Here is a 22,914-nt window from a genome sequence, read left to right on the forward strand (position 1 = left end):
AGATAGGATACAGGCCTGAGGGCATGCAGAGGGAGCTTCCTAGATGGTAAATAATGACTTAAAAAGCAAAAAAAGATGAGTAATGAAAGGACAAGACCCAGAAGGTTAAGACTTAAATGTGTAGGTTACAAAAGGTCAGTAACAGGAACAAGGGGGCCTTTAAAAGAAAGGGCAATTCATTGAGAATGTCTGTGAAATGGCTGATCAATGGTCAGTCATCAGAAAATGAAGAGCACCTATGTTTGGCTAAGAACAGAAATCTGTGCCTGAGGGCATCACTTCTTAAAATCGTCAGACACTGAAAAAGCCTCTAATCTAAGGTCTTTTCAGCCTTCAGCCTCCTGGAGACTCAAGAGAAAAAGTGCTGAGAAACCTACAACTATGACATTAGAGACCTTCGAACCCAAGAGAAGGGGGATGACAGGATAGAGATGCAATAGTAAGGCTCAGTTCATGGATGAAGGACACAGAGTAGAAGAAAAACTTGAAAACCAAGAACATGGCTTTAAGTAAGACAAATTGCCACATAAATGAGTATACACACCCAGCATAAATCAAAAGGAATTTCTCTAAAGGATTCTGAGGACAAACTTAGCCCTGTATAAATGCATCCTGTCTACTTAATCACAAAAAGCATTCTGATTGCCTCCAAACATAATTTATGGCAACAAAATTGCACTGAGCCATACCAGCTGTTTGTCGAAGGGGCTCGGCCACAGTCTCCCAACTCCCAACTTTTCTTGTCTGCCCCAAGAAAGCCTGCCACTAATGAGAAGGATCAAAATTAGGGCCAGATTCTATTTTCAGGAAGAAATCAACTCAGAGACTGATCTAGAAAGTAACTGGAAGAAAAGAAGATCCCACATTTCCCAAAATGGATATTATGAACAGTTTAATGCCCTTAAGGATTTAATGACATAGAACCTTGTTTCGGATGCATTACAATTATTTCCTTTACAGTTTCCTATGATTCATTCAGCAAATATGCATTGTGTGCCTACCATGAGCCACTCACTGTGCTAGGCCTTGGGTGTGTAGAAGTGTCAAAAAACAAGGCTGAAGAAAAGCCAGAGGTGGACCCTGACCTGGCTGAGCTTATGTCTTAACGATGAAGCAGACAACGTACAAGTGAACAATTTCATGTGGTTATAAGTGCAGTAAAGGGAAAGATCGGGTGCCAGGAAAGAGTATTTGCATTAGATAAGGCGGTCTCTGAGGAGGTGATGTTCCAGTTGGGAGCAGAAACTAAGGAGTGGTCAGCCAAGTAATGAATTGGGAAGAATATTCCAGGCTTAGAGAACAGCATGTGCAAAAAGCAAAGAGCTTGGCAAGTTTGGGGAACCTAAGGAAGGCCAGTGAGGTCAGGATGCAGTAAGGGGAAGGGTTGAAGGAGGGGCAGGAGCCACGTCACCTGAGACCTTGCAGGCCAAGTAGGGGAACCTGGATTTTATCCAAAATGCATAGGGAAGCTACAGGATTTCATCAGGGAATGACATCATCCATTTACACTTTTTGAAAGGTGGTACTGGCTGCTGGGTAGACACTGGATTGGAGGAGACAGAAGTGGAAGTGGGTGGCCAGTGAGGAAGCATTCCCTCCTGGATGGAACATAACAAAAAAGGAGGAAATGGCTGATTCTAACAGACAAAACCAAGCACTTCCCTAAGGTTGTAACAGCCCATGCCAAGGAGACATGATTCCTCCATCTCACCCTCCCCTTTAAGGATAAAATAGAAAAATGCAAACTCAATAGAAACCAGGAAGCAAAGGGACCTGGAGAGACCATGACTGCTGGCTCAGTTCCTTGTCTTTTACTCCAGTTTCCCCAGCCTTCCCTAATTAGTACAGTGTTCAAGAGAGCCCTAAGGAACTGAATGATCTGGAATCCTTTCTTCTTGTATTGGCTGAAACTCAGTTCAGAAAGCAGTTAATGGGTACTATTAAAATACCAAATAGGTTGGGCATGGTGACTCATGCCTGTAATCCCAACACTTTGGGAGGCCAAGGTGGGTGGATCACTTGACCTCAGGAGTTTAAGACCAGCTCGGGCAATGTAGTGAGACTCTGTCTCTACCAAAAAAAACAAAACAAAACAAAAAAAACAACCATTAAAAATCAGCCTGACATGGTGGTGCATGCCTGTGATCCCAGATACTTGGGAGGCTGAGGTGGGAGGATCACTTGAGCCTGGGAGGTCAAGGCTGCAGTGAGCCAAGATTGTGCCACTGCACTCCAGCCTGGGTGACAGAGCAAGACCCTGTCTCAAAAATGAAATGAAACAAAAAGCAAATAAGAAAGCAGTCAGTATATATTCTGGAGTTATGAATATTGGGTGGCAGGCAGAGCAAATATGAATGTCCTCATCATGGGAAGTAGAAGAAATATGTGGGTGGCTGGCCTGGCTTTCTTGTTTAACTGTCTGGAAGAAGAAAGATCATACTGCAGTATAGTTTTTTTAGCCTCTGCTGAACTTTCTCAGGTCAGCTTTGATTCCTAGCTCATCACTCATAATATTGAGATACAGATACTGGAGAACAGCAAGAAACATAAACATAAAACAACTCCAAGAAATGTCTTGTTAGTTTTGCCAACAAGTTAACTTGTGAGTTAAAAGGAGATAGGAGGGAAGAAAGGCTGCAGATCTGTGGAACATTTAGCAGTACAGTTGACCCTTGAACAACACGGGGGTTGGGGATGCTAACCCCCTAGAGTAAAAAATCCATTTACAACTCTTGACTACCCTAAAACCTAACTACCAATAGCCTACTGTTGACTGGAAGCCTTACAGTTGATTAACATATTTTGTGTGTTGATTAACATATTTTGTATGTCATATGCATTATGTACTATATTCTTTCAACAAAGTATGCTAGAGAAAATAATTTTTTGTTTTGTTTTTTTTTGTTTTTTGTAGTTTATTTTTGAGATGGAGTCTCCCTCTGTTGCCAGGCTGGAATGCAATAGCGCCATCTCAGCTCACTGCAACCTCCGCCTCCCAGGTTCAAGTGATTCTCCTACCTTAGCCTCCCAAGTAGCTGGGATTACAGGCATGTACCACCACACCCAGCTAATTTTTGTATCTTTAGTAGAGATGGGGTTTCACCATGTTGACCAGGCTGGTCTCGATCTCTTGAACTCGTGATCCACCTGCCTTGGCCTCCCAAAGTGCTGGGATTACAGCATGAGCCACTGTGCCCAGCCGAAAAGAATGTTATTATACTAAGAAAATCATAAGGAAGAGAAAATACATTTATTCATTAATCAAAAATGGATCATCACAAAGGTCTTCATTCTCATTGTCTTCATGTTGAGTAGGCTGAGGAGGAGTAAGAGGATGGGTTGGTCTTGCTGTCTTGGGTGGCAGAGATGGAAGAAGAGGTGGAAGGGAAGATGGGAGAGGTGGATACAGTTGTTTGAAAAAAAAAATCTGCATATAAGAGGACCCATGTAGTTCAAACTCCTGTTGTTCAAGGGTCATCTGTACTTTAGTCATTCAACAAATATTTGTTGAGCGACTCTCTGTGCTGGGCACTAAGCTGAGCCGGTTTATCTTTGTTGACCTGTGGAAGAGAGAGACCAGCAAGCTGGCAACTAGCAGCCAGTGTGAATTGCACTTTGAGGTGCACATCGATAGCCAGTGTGCTGTACTACTAGCACACAAGGGGCCACCTCAGCCCGACTTCCACAGTTCCTCTGGGTAGAGGAAATGATGTCGAAATTGAAACCTGAAGGATGAGTGTGGATAAGCCAGGAGAGGATGGTACCTTTAGGGACCTGGAAGTAGCCCCATAGGCCTGGAGAGCATATAGTTTGTCCCAGTATCTTTCACTTGAACTGGATTCATTGATTTCCAGGCTTCTACAATGTATCGTTGGTTATCTTTAAGTGAGACATTGTACCTTTTAGTATCTTTTAAGTAAAAATGACCTCATTTGGTAATATGTTTAGTTAATGATTCTACCATCACCATGCCCTACCAAATCTGGGTTAGTAATTCTAAAGCCTACACAATTTGTGGCATAAATTGAACATTTTTAAAACCTGCTAAACTGAAAGGAAGGAGACTGAGTGGTTGACAGTCCCAAAGGAACATGATTCCATGTGTGGTTTGAGCAAATTTACATAACTTCTCTGTATCTCAGGTTGTCAATCTGTAAAATGGGACTTAAACCCTCATTCATTCTTTCCTTCATAAAAAAAAGTTATGGGAATATCTGGCACATGGGAAAGCACATTTTTTTTAAATTTTTATTTTAAAGAAACACTTGGAATAATCTGCCTGAGTCATGTATGACCATTGGAGCACCAGTGGGGCACCATTGCCTGATGAGGTCAGAGCACATTGCAGACTTTGTCTATGGCAGTCTGTTTTGAGGCTGTTAATGTAGTAAACTGAGGTGGGTAAGAAAATGTGCATTCTAGAGACAGCAGGAGTTCAATGTACAAGTAAGGTGTACAATGTACAGGTAAGGCAGAAGGAAGGAAGGGCAAAGAAACAATTCCAGGGCCCTGGTTTCTGGGATGACAGTCTTCCCAACACTCATGCCAGGACTATTTTCTACCTAGGTTCACTATGGGTTTTTTGTTTTGTTTTGTTTTGTTTTTTGAATACATGAATTTTGTTGTTGTTGTTGAGACGGACTATCGCTCTGTCTCCCAGGCTGGAGTGCAGTGGCGCAATCTGGCTCACTGCAAGCTCCGCCTCCTGGGTTCACGCCATTCTCCTGCCTCAGCCTCCTGAGTAGCTGGGACCACAGCTGCGCGCCACCACACCCGACTAATTTTTTGTATTTTTAGTAGAGATGGGGTGTCACCATGTTAGCCAGGATGGTCTCAATCTCCTGACCTCGTGATCCACCTACCTCGGCCTCCCAAAGTGCTGGGATTACAGGCATGAGCTACCACGCCTGGCCTGAATATATGAATTTTTAAAATGTGTGTTTGTTGCCCAAATTATTCCAGAAAGAGTTGAAGGGAGGAAAGGTGTGCTTGGTGTGCTGGTGATTCTAGCACTTACTCTCTCCAACCTGATTTCTAGTTTGTGTGGTGCATCCAGACAGCTCACCCAGGTGCCCAGGCTTTTTCTGGCATCCAGAGCCAACCCATCCAGGGCAGGAGGGCAGAAGATTAGGAGGGGCAAAGATTAGCCTGGGGGTTGGGATTAACAACAATCAAAATGGGTTTCAGGATTCTCACACCCAATTGCTAATTTCCACTGGTCCTTTAGAGGTGACAAGTAGTAGGACAACATGGTTTTGGGGGCAGTGCTGGGGTACTGGTCTCTGCTTTTCTAGGGTAGAAAGGAATCATGCATTGAAAATGCTTAAATTGATGGAATGATTTTATGTTCCTCATGCTTCCTTCTCTTTCTGGTCTGCCTGCTCTTCCTGCCAGCCCTTCACTGTGACAGCCACCACTCCTAGACTTCTGTCTCTAGGCATCTCCCAGGAAGGAGAAGTGGAAAGGAAAGAGAAAAGAGCTCAGTCTCTGGTGCCCAAGACATTGTGCGGAAAAAAAAAAAAAGATGGAGTAAAAAAATGAGGAAGTTATTAAATACTACAAAGGTTTTATGAAAGCTCAGGCCTGGTCTTGATTGTTTTCCCCCAGCAAACAAAGTTAGGGTCTAAATGGGTCCTGGAATGGAAAAGTCCCTCTCCTGGTTGTACCAGTGGGTGGTCTTGGAGGGTGCTGTTTACACTCATGTAATCTTTACTGTCAGGTATTGGATGGTGAGGTATCTTTCAATCTACTTTCTAGTCACTGATTGTTCCTATGCGTGCATTATATAGATGACAGAACAGGCACAGAGAAGACAAAGTCACAGAGCTGCTCAGTGGGTAGAGCCAGGACTCAGACTCCAGAGCCATGCTCCTAATCGTGGTACACTGCCTCTTGGTTTCACTTTACAATGGATGACGAGCCTGAGACTCAGAATTTACTTGACCAATGTATTCAGTTCATTATTGACTTAACCTCAACCAGTTTTCAAACTTCAAGTCTAGCACTGTATCGAATATATCCAAAGCCAAGAATCCTAAATTCGGTGAGAAAAGTAATGTACAGAAGGAGGTGGTGGTGCTTAGATATAACGAAGGTAAACGTGAAAACTTGAGCTTAGAAATGGAAACTCCCTGTTGGCCTCCTGGCCATCTCCCCCATGCTGCAGAATAAAAAGAAATCCTTTCATTTGCCTTAGGATTTAGGAAAGAAAGCTCTTTCACTTCCGTTCTGTGTTCCAGGAAATAGAAGGCCAGATGGACAGGGCTTATTCTTAACAGCTGTTCAGTAATCCCATCCCCTCTCAGCCAGGGCCTGTGCAGAGGAGGCACGGCCTCATTTGTACTTCTCCAGATTCCTGTTTATGGGCCCACCAGTCGGATCTCAGAGGCTTAGAAAAATCCTTGCAGACAGAAATTGAAAATAAACCACTGGTTCCCCACAAACAGAGACGATGACAAAACTTCAAAGCCTGATGCAGGGGACAGTGTGATGAGACATCAAGAGTACAGTCAGGATGCTTAGAAATGCATGACCTGTCACTGTCCTAAGGAGAAGAAATGTGCCTGTTCCCATGGCGGAACACATTGGCCATGTAGGGCTTAAAATTTTTCTCTGACTCCCTGGGAGTATGGAGGAAGAGAGTTATGGGAATGTGTTAGGGGCTGGGGGTGGGAGGGTGGATCTAAATGGACACACAAAAGGCTTGCCTCCCAGTGCAGTGGAATCTAAACAATCTGAAATAGCTGAAGCTCAAGAGTTGGCATGTGCTTCTGAGCTGCCACCCACTGAACAGAGCAAGGCCTGTTACACTTGGAGATCCCGCTCCTTAAAGTGAACTTGAGAAGCAAGGTGGCAGAGGCTTGGTTTCAAACCACCTCATTTGACAATTTTCTTCAGTGAATCCAGTTTTTCCCTTATTACCAAAACCAAATTACAGGGGAGTTTGTCTTTATAACAGTTAATATAACTTTCTGCCTTTTTGCTTAGAAAATCTGAGTTTTCTGAGATTGGGAAATATGCTTTATTGCTTCACAGGAACATAGATAAAAAAGGAAGATGCGACACTCAGTAGTGGATTTGCCTTCATAGGGCAGAGAACTTTGTTAGGTGCAGGCTTAGAACCCTGCACTTAGTTGTGCTGCTTTGCTCTGGCTCCAAGGGTTCATTTTCATGTGCTGTTTTTGTTTTTAAGATTCATTTGTGCTCTTGTCCATGAACACCATCATACTCAGCTTCTTATTTTCCTATTTTTGACAGAGATGTGTGTGCAGACCCAGGCCATGCAGATACTAGTGCCTCTAACTTCATCAGCCCAGAACACCTCTCCTCTGGCCCCCAGCACAGGAAAGCAGCGTGGTCAGGAGGGGTTAAACTTCGGCTGAAGCACAGGTAAGAGGCACGGAGGTCAGTGCTGGCATTTCAGAAAAAGAACTCGGTCCGAAAAGCCACTCAGCTGCTGGGAGAGCAGCTAGGGGCAAGGATGGTCAGGGTACAGGCTGTTGAGAGACAGAGGTAAGAGGCAGAACAAGGAGGCGAGATAGAAGCTCAGAGTTTAGAAGGATACTGATCTTATTAATGGTAGTTTACGCACAAGGTTCTAAAGAACTGTAAAGTTCCTGGGAGGTCATCCCAGGGTCCCCAGAATAGTTTGATTCAAATATCACTTCAAAAATACATTTATAATTATTTTTAAAACTACAATTGAAAACATTAAAAGTGATACGCTGATGTTTTACACTTTAGAAATGATCAGTGTGCCAACTTGTACAGCAAGACTAATTCATCTTTGAACTGATCTACATTTAAAACTTCTCGGAGGAATGTCCCAAGATTCCAATATAAGCCTAACAAAGATTTGTAGCTACTTACCCATGTGGGTCAGATTTTGAGAGTGAATGAACCTGAGTGCTTCCCATGTGCTAGGTGTCCTGGCTTCGCATGGGCTGTCTCATTAAATTCTCACACCAGCCCTGTGAAGTTTGCACTTACAGAATAGCATTCAGCTAGGAGGCAGTGGATTCAAATGCAGCCACTACACTATTGCCTCAGCATCAGCACAACAGTGCCTACTTCGTAGGATAACTATAGGATTCAACAAGATATGGTATTCAAAGCACTCAGCACAAAGCCCACTCAGAGAGAACAAAAAATAGATGTTAGGTGGTGGTATAATGCTGTGTGGATATAATTATCCTCATCATTCTCATGATTATCACAGAAGTCTGTGTGATATCATGAAAGGCAGTATAATATGGGGAGTAAGATGGGGCTTGTGCAGTGTCAGACTACCTAAAATTCAAGCCTAGATTCTGTCACTTACCATAAACCCTCAGGCATGTTATAGAAGCTCTCTCTACTTCCAACTGTAAAATAAGTTTAATAACTGATCTGCTTCCTGGGGATGCTGAAAGGACTGAAAGAGCCGATACATGTCAAGCACTAGGGCTGTGCCTACTATGTCATGAGTGCAACAAATGTTATCATAGTAACCAGTTATCCTGGTTTCAGTTTAGGAAGTTCTTTCACATAGACATATCGACTTGCATTATAAATAAGTAGGCTGGGCTCAGTGGCTCATGACTATAAGCCCAGAGATTCAAGACCAGCCTGGGCAAAATGGCAAAACCCTGTCTCTACAAAAAATATAAAAATTAGCTGGGCATAGTAGCACACACCTGTGGTCCCAAGTACTCTGGAGGCTAAGGTGGGAGATCACTTGAACCCAGGAGGTCGAGGCTACAGTGAGCCATGATTGAGTCACTGCACTCTAGCCTGAGAGACAGAGCTTCAAACAAACATTATAATTTGGATTTACACAAATCCAGATTTGTATATTTAGACTATGTTCAGTAATACACAAATATACATAAAAGAATTTCTTAATTTTATATAATAAAACAACACTTGTATTGGGGTGTTTAAGGTTCTTTGTTAGATTATATTTGAAAAAAAAAAAAAAAAGATTTAAAAGAAGTTTAAACATACCGAAGGTCTAGGGAGGCCAACTGGCTGGTGTCTGAGAGTCAGGCCAAGAATAGGGTGAGATTTGCCAAGACCTCTGACTCAAGAGATCCAGCCAGCAAGGCTGCTCCCAGAGACATCCTAAGAAGCAGAAACTCCAAGGTTATCACTGTTTCCTTTAGCCTCCTAGGATCTTTAAAATAGAGAATCAAAATTTTCTCTTTAACAAGGAGGTGTCCACAGGGCCCGATAGGCTAATATAATGTCAGTGCCAAAGTCCTCAAGGCCAGAAAATAGTAGTTAGGGAGTTTCTGCTCCAACCTGGAAGGAAAATGATCAAGACCTGAACTAAATCGATGGTGATGGGACAAGAGATGAGATAGATTTAAGATAAATCTAGGGAGGCAGAATAAATAGCAGACGAGAGTAGGATAAGGGAGAGAAAAACTAAAGAGTGACTGCAGAGTTTCTGGTATGAAGGCACTTGGAGATATCTGTAGGGCATTAGGACAGGGAAGGCAGGAATCACAGAAACTGACTGGGGGTTAAGAATATCAGCAATAGAATCACATAGACCTGGGTTTGAGCTAGAAACAATTAAAATATTTTATAAAACAATCCCTGAAAGTTAAGTGGAACAAACAAATGTATACCTACTTAATATACTTAGTATTCTAAACATAAAGAAATCATCTTTATAACAAGCTGGGGTGGTTCTCATCAGTGTGGTCACAGCTGGCCAATGGTGCCATGTTTGTATGGAGAACATAAGCAACAAGCAATTTCCTTTGTAAAAAGTCATGAGCTAGATGTTACAGACATCACTCCTGCTCTTGGCTGGAATTTTTACTCTTCATACACTAAGAATTTTACACGTATATGTCATATCTCCACAAATAACAGTCATGTATTGCCTAATGACAGGGATACATTCTGTGCAATGTGTCATTAGGTGATTTTATTGTTGCTGAACATACTAGAGTGTGCTTACACAAACCTAGATGGTGTGACCTACACACCTGGGCTATATGGTATAGCCTAGACTATGGTGTAGCTCTTAGACTATGAACCTGGACAGCATGTTGCTGTACTGAATTCTGTAGGCAATTGTCACACAATGGTAAGGATTTGCATGTCTAAACAGACAGAAATACGATGTAAAAGATAAAAAGGATATACCTACATAGGGCACTCACCATGAAGGGAGCCTGCAGGACTGGCAGTTGCTCTGGGTGAGTCCGCGAGTGATGGTGAGTGAACATGAAAGCCGGTACTCTGCACTGCTTACTGTACACTGAGGCTATGCCAAATTTATTCAAAATTTTTTCTTCAATAATTAATGTTAGCTTACTGTAACTTTATAAACTTTTAAAAATATTTGACTCTTTTGTATTAACACTTAGTTTAAAACACAGACACATTGTATAGCTATACAAATATTTTCTTTTTTCTCTCCTTATCCTAAAATCCTTGAATTTTTTTTTTTTTTTTTTTTTTTAACTTTTAAACATTTTTGTTAAAAACTGAGACACAAACACACACCCTAGCCTCGGCCGAACAGAGCAGGATCATCAATACCACTGGCTTCTACCTTTATGTCTTGTCCTTCTGGAACATCTGCAGGGGCAGTGCATGGAGCTGAACTCTCCTGGGATAACACTGCCTTATTCAGAACACGTCCTGTAGAACCTGCCAGAGGCTATTTCACAGTTAGCTTCTTTTTTTAATAAGTTGGAATACAGACTAAAATAATGATTGAAAGTATAATATAGTAAATACATAAGCCAGTAACACACATTTATTATAAACTATTATATACTGTACATGATTATATGTACTGTACTTTTAGATGACTGGCAGTGGAGTAGATTTGTTTATACCAGCATCGAAACCACGTGCGTGATGGCTACAGCTTCACTAGATGACAGGAATTTTTCAGCTCCATTATAATCTTACGGAACCACTGTCATAATGTGCACTCCACTGTTGGCTGAAACGTCATTATGTGGCACATGACTGTAAATTGTACGCCCTATGTTAGTGTACTTCCTAATTTTCCTGTCCCCTGGAAGTCTCTCTGCAATCCAACTGTTACTGACATGGGACTAACCTAGGAAATTGGAGTCGTTCTCATCCGGTTACACTCAGATCCTACATCCTGTTTGTTTTGCTTTTTACTTTTTGTTTTGAAATCATTATAGACTCACAGAAAAGTTGTAAAAATAGTACAGAAATTTCCTGTATACCTGTCACCCAGCTTTCTCTAATGTTAACACCCTTTATAACCATAGTACAAATATCAAAACTAAGAAATCAGCCCTGGTGTAATACTATTAGCTACAGACCTAACTTTATATAAACTATAAACTTTACTCAGATCTCACCATTCTTTCCCATGAATGTCCTGTTTCTGTTCTAGGATCCCACATTGTGTTCCCTTAGTCTCCTCTGATCGGTGACATTTCCTCAGTCTTTCCTTGGCGTTTATGACCTTGACACTTTTGAAGAGCTCTAGCCAGTTATTTTGTAGAATGCTTACTATTTGGGTGTGTCTGATGTGTCCTCCTAGTTACATTGAGGTTATGGCTTTTGACAATACCACAGAAGTTACGTTGTTTTCTTCTGTCTCATATCAGGGTTACATGATGTCAATATGTTTCATTACTGGTGATGGTTAACCTCGATTACTTGGTTATGGTGAAGTTGGCCAGGTTTTTCCACTTTAAAGTTACTATTTGTCCCTTTGTAATTAATAAATAACCTTGGAAAGATAATTTTCAGGCTATGTAAATATCCTGTTTCTCCTCAAACTTTCTTTGCTGATCTTGGCATCTATCAGTGTTGCCTGTGACAACTATTACCGTAATGTTCTAAATTTGATTCTTTCTTTCATTTTTTCTACATTTATTAATTGGAATTCTTCTTAAAAAAATAAAGCCTGTTTCTCTCCTCTACTTATTTATTCATTATTCCTTCATGTCAGTAAGGACTCTTTCATATTTACTTTATCCTGTGGGTTATAATTCAGTACTACTGTTATTTATTTTGTTGCTCAAATGGATCTAGTTTTGGCCATTGAGAGCTCTTTTGAGCTGGCTCTGGTCTAAGTCCTGTCTGGAAATATGGAAAAGGATGAGGTAGTGATGCCTTGTCCTTACACATAAGACAGCAGACCATGATGTGCCATCATCTTTTTAGGAGTCTTACAAATGTTGAAGTGGGAGGTTGGTGGTGGGCATTGAGCAGTTCTAATTTGTGACATGTCACAGAGGCCTATACTGATTTTGGAATTGGAAAGTGCTGGGGTCACCTCATGAGCTATTTTCAAGTCCAGTGAGTAACAGGTATATATATTCATAGCTCCTTCATTGTGGAGAAAATAGCCAGGAAGGATCTTCTCACTTATCTATAAGAAAAAAGAAAAGACAGAAGCTAATTTCCCAGGTATATATAGGAGCCAGTGAAACAACCAAGTTAAACAGAGAGAGACACTTTTAGTGGTCCAGGGCTTAATATTCTCACAGATCCAATCCCACCCTTCCTTTCCTGCTTAGATCCCTGCATTCTCTCTTATCTGTCAATAGGAATTCTTATGATCTAACTTATCTTGGCAGAAACTTCTCTGTAAATCTATCAAGACTTGGGCTAGGGTAGCTCAATGAGTTGGTAAAGGAGACAAAATGTTCTAGCTTGAAACTGAAGATTTTCCAAGCCGATGCTTTTCTCCATAAACTTCTCATTCCTTCCTCACCTTCCCCCGCAAGTCATTATAAAAATAGTCTGATGTAATTATTAAGCATTTACCCTTATATGGGGATCTCAGATCACCATGCTATGTGCTTCATAGAGTAAATCAAGATGAATGGATAATAGAAGCTCAGAATCTGACTCCTCTAATTCATTCTTAATTGAACAGCAAGGTTAGTTCTGCTGGTGCTATCCCTTGGCAGTGAGTTCTGTCCCTGTGCTGCTGACTTAGTGTTTTCATGACAGTACACCTTAGGAAGATGCAGTGAGATGTTGTTATAGAACCACTGCTTCAGTCAACTCCCTAACTATGGGAGGCTTAAAGCAATTAGCGCTTTTGTAGACAGTGCATTTTTGCATGTGGAGGAGGGCATGTGTTTAGGAGAGAAGATCATTTAAGGAGACTTCTGATTTCAGTTTGATGCATTCTATCAGATGATTTTCCTTGCTTCCCTCCTCCTCTTGCCCACAAAATAGAATTCCAGCATTTCTAAGCTATAGGCTATTGTCCAAGATGCCAGCTCTTCTTAGGGAGTTATTAAGGGTCACCTTCTCTTCTTCCCTCTTACAGAGCAGGAATTGAATTTTAATTGGCCAATTTACAGAGGGGACTGGCATGGAGAGTCCCTCCCACTTGCACTGAGCTGGGCAAGTTCAAGGCGGTTCAGGCCGTCCAACTGGAGGCACATGTAGTTGTTGCAAGGCTTTTACCGTGCTGGGGGGAGCAGAAACAGCAGTAGCAGGGCGGAATGGCTTTTTATTCCACGCCTGAATATGACATCCAATTGGCCAGAGGGTTGCTATCTGGGATGTTTCTATTTGCCACAAGGTGAGTTCAGTACTGTGTTAGAATGCGATTCAGAATCTTTCATTGCAGGATCCTCCACTGACAAGGCTTTAACAGCTGTCTTTTTGATGTTGTGCTGTATCTGTTTATAAAGAAACATAACCAACTGCCTGTTAAGTTTAAACCAGTTTCTCTAAATTGTTATGAATATTCTCATTATTTGAATATCTCACATGATTTGGTGTACTATTAATATTTCTGTTCGGGAATTCTCATTCTCCTATGTATAAATACAGTTGCCCTATTTTTTATGATGTATATATCTAGACTGACGTTTTATCGCATTCAAATTAACAAGTGCTTTGTGCTGTGTACTTCATAGTTTTGCTTCCTCATTTCCCTGGGGAATTTCAGAGTAATCATTGCTGTTTCTTATGGGAGTGGTTATATACCTATGTACTAGTAGCCAAGTTCTCTATTCTCATTGCCAACATTTGTATAAAGAAAGGGAAGTTTTTATTTTATTTGACCTTCACTTATTCCTTCGCTGATGCTCTTCTTTTTTTTTTTTACATAGATCTAAGTTTCTGATCTATATCATTTTTCCTTTTCTCTAAAGAATTTTTAATATTTCTTGCAAGGCAAGTCTATTGGCAACAAATTCCCTCAATTTTTGTTTACCTGAGAGACTTTATTTCTTTCATCACTTTTGAAGAATAATTTCACAGGATCCAGAATCTATGTTGGTGTTTTTTCTTTGTTTGTTTGTTGTTTTTTTTCCTTTCAACACTTTTGATCTTTTACTCCACTCTCTTCTTGCTTGCATGGTTTCTGAGGAGAAGTCAGATGTAATTCTCATCTTTGCTCCCCTATAGGTGACGTGCTTTTCCCATCTGGCTTCTTTCAGGCTTTTGGGCTTTATCTTTGGTTTTCTATAGTTTGAAACTGACATACCTAGGTGTAGTTTTTCTGGTATTTATCTTGCTTTGTGTTCTTGGAGCTTCCTGGATCTGTGGTTTGGTGTCTGACAGTAATCTGGGGAGATTCTCAGTCATTATTGTCTCAAGAATTTCTTTTCTTCTTTTCTCTCTTTCTTTTCATTCTGGTATTTCCATTACGTGTATGTTACCCCTTTTGTAGTTGTCTCTCAGTTCTTGGCTATTCTGTTCTGGAATTTTCTCAGTCTTTTTTTCTCCTTGCCTTTCAGTTTTGGAGGTTTTTTATTCAGATATCCTCAGGCACAAAGATTCTTTCCTCCGCCGTGTCCAGCATGCATGTGTGGGGTGCGGGTACAGGAAAGGAAATCTCTGTAACTTCCAGTCAGCTTTGATGTGAACCTAAAACTGCTCTAAAAAAATTTTTTTTAAGTCTATTTTTTTAAAAAAAGAAGACAAAAGGAACCTATGTGTATATTCTAAATTTCGAAGAAAAGGTATAGTCTTCTCATTCAACTTTGAGATTATAGTCATATATGAAAAGAGGTATTGCTTGAGATTGCCAATTGTACATTATTTAACTCCATCACAATTGAAGATTTAAATACTTCATTATATGTTCTCTTGTAATTCAAATTCAACTTTTATCCATCTATAATCTTGACTTGAAATTTTCCTCCAGAATTATGCTAAATGCCAGCACTTGCTTCTAGAGATGCCTTTACTTAAAATAGGACATGGAAAAAAACAGGTGGATGCAACAGTCATGGTAATGTTCTAGCTCTCTAGCTGACTTGAGTATTTATTTTATTATTATAGGCATTCATTTTATTATTACACCATGTAAAAGATAAAAAAGACAATATGAACTGCTTATATTACAAAATTTGCTCATCTATATATAGATATTACAGGGCTGGTTTTTCCAGTTTTATTTGGCATTCTTTCATCTGAAAGTGAGTAAGAGAGAACGTTCTTCTGACTTTTATTCTCCCCAAGTGTCAGCTTCTGTGTGAGCGGTGGTAGTTAAACTCTCCTCTATTATAAAATTTATTGTGGAAATATTGGTTGGTAGGAATTGAGCTGGAGCAAGTGTTAAAGTCTTTTACATTTTCAGCTGCTTTGCCTTAAAACCTTCACTATTCTTTTTATTTCGGTTCCAGTAACATTTGGAAACTTTATTACAATGAAGTTTCTTTGCCAGTATGATTTGAAAATATAGATTCTTTTGAGCACTGTTTAACATTTTTAACTAAAATTAATGCCTTCTGTCTTTTCCTTTGTTTTCTTATTGACTTTAATTTCTTACTTGTTGCCTTTTCCTTTAAATGAAGAGGAAGACAGTGAAATAGAGAAGTGAAAAATATAACACAAGGCAAAATAGAGAAGTGAAAAATATAACACAAGGCATCAGACTTACTCCAAAAGAGAATTCAGTTTATTTGGTGTTAGAGGTCCGGGAGGGATTTGTTTTTGTTTAATGGAGTGGTGTTTAGAATAAATCACCACCAAAAGGTAAGGCTTCTGCCCCCTACACACAAATGCAAAAAACACAACCCTTTCTTCATTTGTTTTGACAAGTGCAATTTAATTTATTCTTTGGCATTGTATAAAAATTAGCTTAATTTTGAAATATATTGGTTGGTATTTGGACTCCTTTAAACTCTCAAAGGGCAATCTTTTATGGATTTCTCATTAAGGAGGAAGGTTTCCTGCTTAGGGGTAGCCTTCTTCTGGCACTCAGCCTCACCATCTGCTGGATAGAGGGGAGAAGCTCTACACCTTTTCCTGCACCCTGCTGAGCTGCTCCTCATTTGTCTGCCAGCAGGAGTCTTCTGGGAAAGCTCCCAGACATCTTCTCCCTAAAAAGCAATAGTAATTCAGGGGCATACACAATATTTCTAGCCCTCTGCAGCTATCTGAGCCTCTCTGAGATTCATGACAGTCTTGGGGGTGTTTGCATGTGCCCATCTGTGGAAAATAATACACCATCATGGAATTGATTTCTCCTAAGTTTTAGCAACATATACTATGGCACAGAGAAACAGTATGGAAGAAAATTCTAAAATCATAATCTCTGATGTCTGGAGAAATTGGTAGAAACCATCCTTCCTTCCTCCAACAAATAAAATGCCCAGCTCCAAATGAGAGTTGAGAAACAGAAATTATTTATTGGTAATTAGAAGTTGTGCTATTCTATTTATGCTGTGCTATTCTTTTGTAATTGAGTTTGTAAGTTAATAAAAGACAAAGATGAATGCTATTACACATCATAGATATTACAATGTTTGCATCAAATTCTGCTTGATTTTTATGCAGATGTTGACATGTAGGAAGGACAGTTGAATATTCTGATTCTCTGTGTGTGTCATTGCTGACAAAGGGGATATAAAGAGGGGAATATTGGGAAAAAGAACATTTCAACTTATTACCCCCCAGCAATTGAATGAAAAACACCCACCCCTATTGCTAGCCCCTCTCTTTTACAGTAGTGTTTTCATGCAGTAATCAATAAAATTTAATCTTTAAAAACTGTTTCAGAATGGAAGATGGGGAGGAGATAACTAGTAGTGAAGGGGATATTGGGACAGACATGGTGGAATGGGGTAAAGTAGGATACAAGAAAAGGGGCTGTATCTTTTATGCCAGTTTTGGCATTACAGCGTTATGTCTGCATATTAGCAGACTTCACACTTACTGGTGATTCAGCTGTCAAAGCCAAAAGTCCCCAGGACATAATATCAGGATGTGACATTTAAAAATCTTTTCTTTCCAGAAGGGACTGTGTGTTGCTATGAGATGGTATTACCTAATGCATACCTTTCTACCTACTGAACCACTTTTTAAAGACACAGATATTAATAAGGCAATTACAAAAAGCCTTGGAAAAGTGTTTTTTAGGGTTTTTTTTTTTTTGTGAATCCAAAAGTTCTGAGGGATAGCCTTGAGGAGCCTGGAAGTAGTTATTGAAACAAGGAGTTGGCTGGGTGTGGTGGCTCAGGCCTGTAATCCCAGCACTTTAGGAGGCCAAGGCAGGTGGATCACAAGGTCAGGAGTTCAAGACCAGCCTGACCGACATGGTGAAACCCCGTCTCTACTAAAAATACAAAAATTAGCTGGGCATGGTGACATGTGCCTGTAATCCCAGCTACTCAGGAGGCTGAGCCAGGAGAATCGCTTGAACTTGAGAGGGAGAGGTTACAGTGAGCCAAGATCGTACCATTGCACTCTAGCCTGGGCGACAGAGCAAGACTCTGTCTCAAAAAAAAAAAAAAAAAAAGAAAAGAAAAGAAACAAGGGGTTAGGGATGCTGTGGAGGGCTAAAGGATTTCTCAAAAATAATGTCTTTGCTAATGGAGTGTTGAAGGACAATGGCCACCTTTTTTTGTGTTTTGAAAGATCCTTGTTTGTTTCAACTCTTAAAACTTCGTGAGGCCTTTTCTGTCTCCTGTGAACATATTATAAACATCTCAACACCATCCAGATCTATGAATGAAACAATGTTATGAGTGCAGCTCAGTGTTGTTTGACCTGGTCCCAGTTTTCCATTCCTGTATGTTTTTATCAGTAGTATTTGGGGCCTGTCATTTTCCTATAAACAGGAAATGCCTAAAAAGTGATGTTGTTCAAATATGCATCTTCGGTTATTCTATACCAAAGAAGATATAATCTCTCTCCGAATTCTTTCTTTTTCTTTTCTTTCCTTTTTTTTTTTTTTTGAGACAGAGTCTCGCTCTGTTGCCCAGGCTGGAGTGCAGTGGCACAATCTTGGCTTACCGCAACCTCGCCTCCCAGGGTCAAGCGATTCTCCTGCCTCAGCCTTCTGAGTAGCTGGGATTACAGGCATGTGCCACCACACCCGGCAATTTTTGTATTTTTAATAGAGACGGGGTTTCACCATGTTGGTTAGGCTGGTCTTGAACTCCTGACCTCGTAATCCACCCACCTCAGCCTCCCAAAGTGCTGAAATTACAGGCCTGAGCCACCATGCCCAGCCTCCCCCTGAATTATTTCTATGGTGACCTTTAATTGTTCATATTGAGTTTATTTCCTTTTTAAAATGTGAAAGGGGTCAATTTAGCAGTAATTATCAAAATTGCAAGTGCATTTACCCTTTAAGCCAGCAATTCTACTTTTAAGAATTTCTGCAGACATTTCAATATACATAGAAAACATTATATGGACATGATCATTCATTGCAGCATTATTTGTAATAGCAAAAGACTAGACATGAAAAAGTGTCTACAAAAGGGGTCTGGTTAAACAAATATGATATATGCATATAGTGAAGTACTAGGTAGCTGAAAGGAAATAAAGGTATGAGGAAGCTCTGTAAATACTGATGGAGAATGATCTTCGATATGTTTGGGGGCTTTTATTTGAGAAGGGGGTCTCAGTTTTGCCCAGGCTGATCACAAACTCCTGGGCTCAAGCAATCTACCACCTCAGACTTTCAAGTAGCTGGGACTACAGGCATGAGCTATGATGCCCAGCTGAATATGTATTGTTGAATACAAAAAGCAAGGGATAGAACACACCATGAAGTTTCTTTTGGGAAAGGAGTGAAATGAGATTATATGTTCATGTTTGCCTGTATTTGGATAACAGAACACTGGAAAGATACTTAAGAAATTAACTACAGTGGTTAGCTTGTGGGGGTAAGAGAAATGGGTATGGTGGAGGAGGAATACCAGAAGTAAATATGGGGAAAATATGAAGACTTTATAAATTTTATAAATTTGGATGATGCATACATGGTTATTTATATTAATCCAGATACATTTATATATGTTTAAAATGTTTCATAAGCTAGGCATAGGGGTACATGCTATAGTCCTAGCTACTCAGGAGGCTGAGGTGGGAGGATTGTTTGAGCCCAAGAGTTCAAGGCTGCAGTAAGCTATGATCATGCCACTGCACTCCAGCTTGGGTGACAGATTGAGACCCTGTCTCAAAAAAAGATTTCATAATTTTAAAAATAGATGAGGAAAAATGGGGAAAAACAGCAGTGGCATGTAAAAAGAATCTTTAAAAACAATGCTTTACTATTCACGATAGCAAAGACATGGAATCATCCTAAAGGGCCATCAATGGCGATTGGATAAAGAAAATATGCTACCTATACACCATGGAATAGTATGCGGCCATAAAAAAGAATGAGATCATGTCTTTTGCAGGAACATGAATGGAGCTGGAGGCTATTATCCTTAGCAAACTAACGCAGGAACAGAAAACCAAATTCTGCATGTTTTCATAAGTGGGAGCTAAATGATGAGAAACCATGGACATATAGAAGGGAACAATACACACTGGGTCCTACTTGAGGGAAGCACTGGGAGGAGGGAGAGGATCAGAAAAAATAACTATTGGGTACTAGGCTTAGTACCTGGGTGATGAAATAATCTATACAACACCCCCCAGCCCATGACACAAGCTTGCCTATATAACAAACCTGCACATGTACCCCTGAACCTAAAATAAATTTTAAAAAAACAACGCTGTATCCCCAGCTAAGCACAGTGTGCAATAAGAATATGATAAAGATCTACACTTCAAATATTTGAAATTTTAATTTAATTGACCTAATTTGCAGAATATATTGAGGTATTTTGTTTCTTTTTTGGGGGCTATGGGGGCGTTCGATTAGAACTTTATTATGATGGACTTTGTCTCATAGTATTGTGCACTAAACAATAATGGATGGAAAGGTTGATGGGTTAGTAAGGGGTTTAAGAAATATGGTAACTTTTTTTTTGTGGTACTGGTAGTCTGAATATATTTTGTATTCTTGTACACTTGACTCAGGTACAGTGGGTAACTGGCAGAGTTTTATAACACTGCACCCAGAAGAGCCTATGCAACATCTGTCATAACAGTTCGTTAAAGAACAGCATCAACCAGTTCTTAGAATTTTTTATTTTCCAACTTATAGTTGTCACTTTCTCCATTTATGCAAAGCATACCAATCTTTCAAGGTCATCTGAAGTCCCACTGTACTACTAAGCCTTCTGGCTGATTTCAGACCCCATTCACGTGAGCTTTTGGTGCTTGTATCCAAAATGCCTCTACAGCCTCGGTGACCGAATATGTTCTGAATTTTATACCATCTGCTCTTCACTCACAAGGCTCTGGCTATACTCTGTTGTATTCTTTAAAAACCCAAACTCATTCTTCCTCTCAAGGATTTTGCATTCATTTTTCCTTTGGAGCTATATATTCTTCTCCCAGCTCTTTGCATGGTTAATTATTTCTTATCATTTAGGTCTTGGTTTGAATGTCACTTGCTCATAGAGGCTGTCTCTGACTTAAACGGGGACTTTCCATTACACTCTCACATTACCCAGTTTTATTTCCTTCAGAACCCTTATACCTATATGAGAATATCTTGTTTTATTTGCTTACTTGCTTACTCCCTGTCTCGCTCCTCTGCCTCTCCCATCTCATTGCATAGTGCTCCTTACTTGCAAACTAAAAGCACAGGCTCTGGGCCGGGCGCGGTGGCTCACGCCTGTAATCCCGGCAGTTTGGGAGGCCGAGGCGGGTGGATCACGAGGTCAGGAGATCGAGACCATCCTGGCTAACATGGTGAAACCCCGTCTCTACTAAAAAAAATACCAAAAAATAGCCAGGCATGGTGGCGGGCGCCTGCAGTCCCAGCTACTCAGGAGGCTGAGGCAGGAGAACAGTGTGAACCCAGGAGGCAGAGCTTGCAGTGAGCCAAGATCGCACCACTGTACTCCAGCCTGGGCATCAGAGCAAGACTCTGTCTCAAAACAAACAAACAAAAAAAAAGCACAGGCTCTGGAGACAGATGCCTGTCTTTGGTAGCTGTGCTGCTCACTACATTTGTGATAGTGAACACGTTGTTTATTCTATATTTACCTCACTTTCCTCATTAATAGCCCTGAATCATAAAGATAATATAAAGGCTAAGTGAGAAAATACTCGTCAAGTGCCTAGAATGGTGGTTGGCACTCAGTAGGCACTCAAATATTTTTTGAGTGAATGAATGATGCTCTAACTTTGTTTAACAGTTTTTCTTGCATCTGAGCCTCCCCCCAAAAATTACAAACTCTTAGGCCATCCGTGACCTTGCAGAGCTCCAACTATAATTTAACAAGGTTGAAGGCACATAGGTGATGAGTGAATGCTGCTTAAAATACTGAACTTACTGTAGATTGCTCAGAAACTTGTTTTGCATTCCCAAATCTCTCTGTGTTAGGGCAAAATCATCTAAGAAGGACATCATGTCACTTGCGAATTCCAGTTTCATCAGCCTACCCATCCCACGCAGTGAAGCTTCCTTGTTTGTGGTTAGGAATGCAACAAAAGGGCTTTGTTTGAATTACACCCACACACAAAACTTAGTTGGCTAAATTTTAAAATTAAACCATCTTCTGACTTACTGATATGCTCATGATGTGATGTACTTTAGGAAAATATTTCTTTATGTTCTTAAAGATCAAAGTGATCCCAAAATGTAAAATTAGCATGCCATGCTCTTTAGGAATGCTTATTAAATGTTTCCCATCATTGAAGAAGTCCGTAAATAGCTGTTTAACTTTTTTTTTTAAACTCTCAAGCTACAGTGAATTATATTTTCAAAATGAGAGACTATTTTAAAAATACTTTGCTTTTCAATAGGTAATACATGCATATAGTATAAAATTTGAAAAGTTACAAAATGAAATACAGTGAAAATCAGTTTTCCTTCCCAGAGGCAGTCATTGTATCTAGTTTCTTAAGTGTCCTTCCAAAAATACTCTTTACATTAATATGTAATTAACATGTGATTATGTTTTCCCCCACATACTGTAGCAGACTGTACATGTAATTCTGCATTTTGCTAGTGTAACTTAATATATTTGGAGGTATTTCCATGTCAGTATGTATAGAGATACTTCATCCTTTTTAACAGCCATTATATGGATGTACCACACTGAGTTAACTAGCCTGCTGCTAATGGGCATTTAGGTTGTCTTCCAATCTTTTGATGGATATGTTATTTTAAAAATCATTTGCTAGATGTCGCCAAGTTGGCCTTCATTCAGGTTGTACTGATATACACTGGTGGGCTATTTTTGGTCATCCTTTTCAATTCTCCCCTTATTTCATCACTTAACTCCTATCTGTACATTATGGAAGAATCTTATAAAACAAAGATTTATCTCAGAAACCTTCTCCTAACATATGTTCTGCATCTAAAAGAAAAGTAGGGTTTTTTTTCGTGTTTTTGTTTTTTTCAGGGCCTTTTGATTTGCTTTCTCCCCGCCTGAATCATCTTGTTCTTAATCTATTAGCACTGTGATGAAACCTGATACTCTACCCAGGGCAAATAAATAGTTACCTCTCCAACCTCCTCCAAAGAAAAAGCCCCGAAGTTGAGTTTGCTGTCTTCGTGTTGCAAGTATTGGGCCTACTTTCTAAAGCACTTATTTTATCTGTACTGTAGGAATTACTTCATTTGGTCTTTCCCGCAGAATA

At 40.1% G+C, this 22,914-nt stretch overlaps 1 protein-coding gene across 5 annotated transcripts in view; it reads left to right on the top strand.

Moving 5' to 3' along the window:
• Positions 1-22,914, top strand: part of SHROOM3 (shroom family member 3) — a 198,769-nt gene that overhangs the window by 122,541 nt on the left and 53,314 nt on the right. For 4 of the 5 annotated variants that reach the window (XM_017958757.3, XM_009206907.4, XM_031664524.1 and 1 more), the window contains one exon: positions 7,258-7,389. Coding sequence is in view for 1 of the 5 variants with exons in the window: in XM_009206906.4 (XP_009205170.2) it covers positions 13,458-13,537 (80 nt within the window). In the remaining 4 variants the exon portion in view is untranslated. Of the gene's footprint in view, positions 1-7,257; positions 7,390-10,453; positions 13,538-22,914 lie in introns of those variants that run through there. The other variant, XM_009206906.4, reaches the window with a different exon arrangement.

This window comes from Papio anubis, chromosome 3 (genome assembly GCF_008728515.1).
Source record: "Papio anubis isolate 15944 chromosome 3, Panubis1.0, whole genome shotgun sequence".
NCBI classification, from domain to species: Eukaryota; Metazoa; Chordata; class Mammalia; order Primates; family Cercopithecidae; genus Papio; species Papio anubis.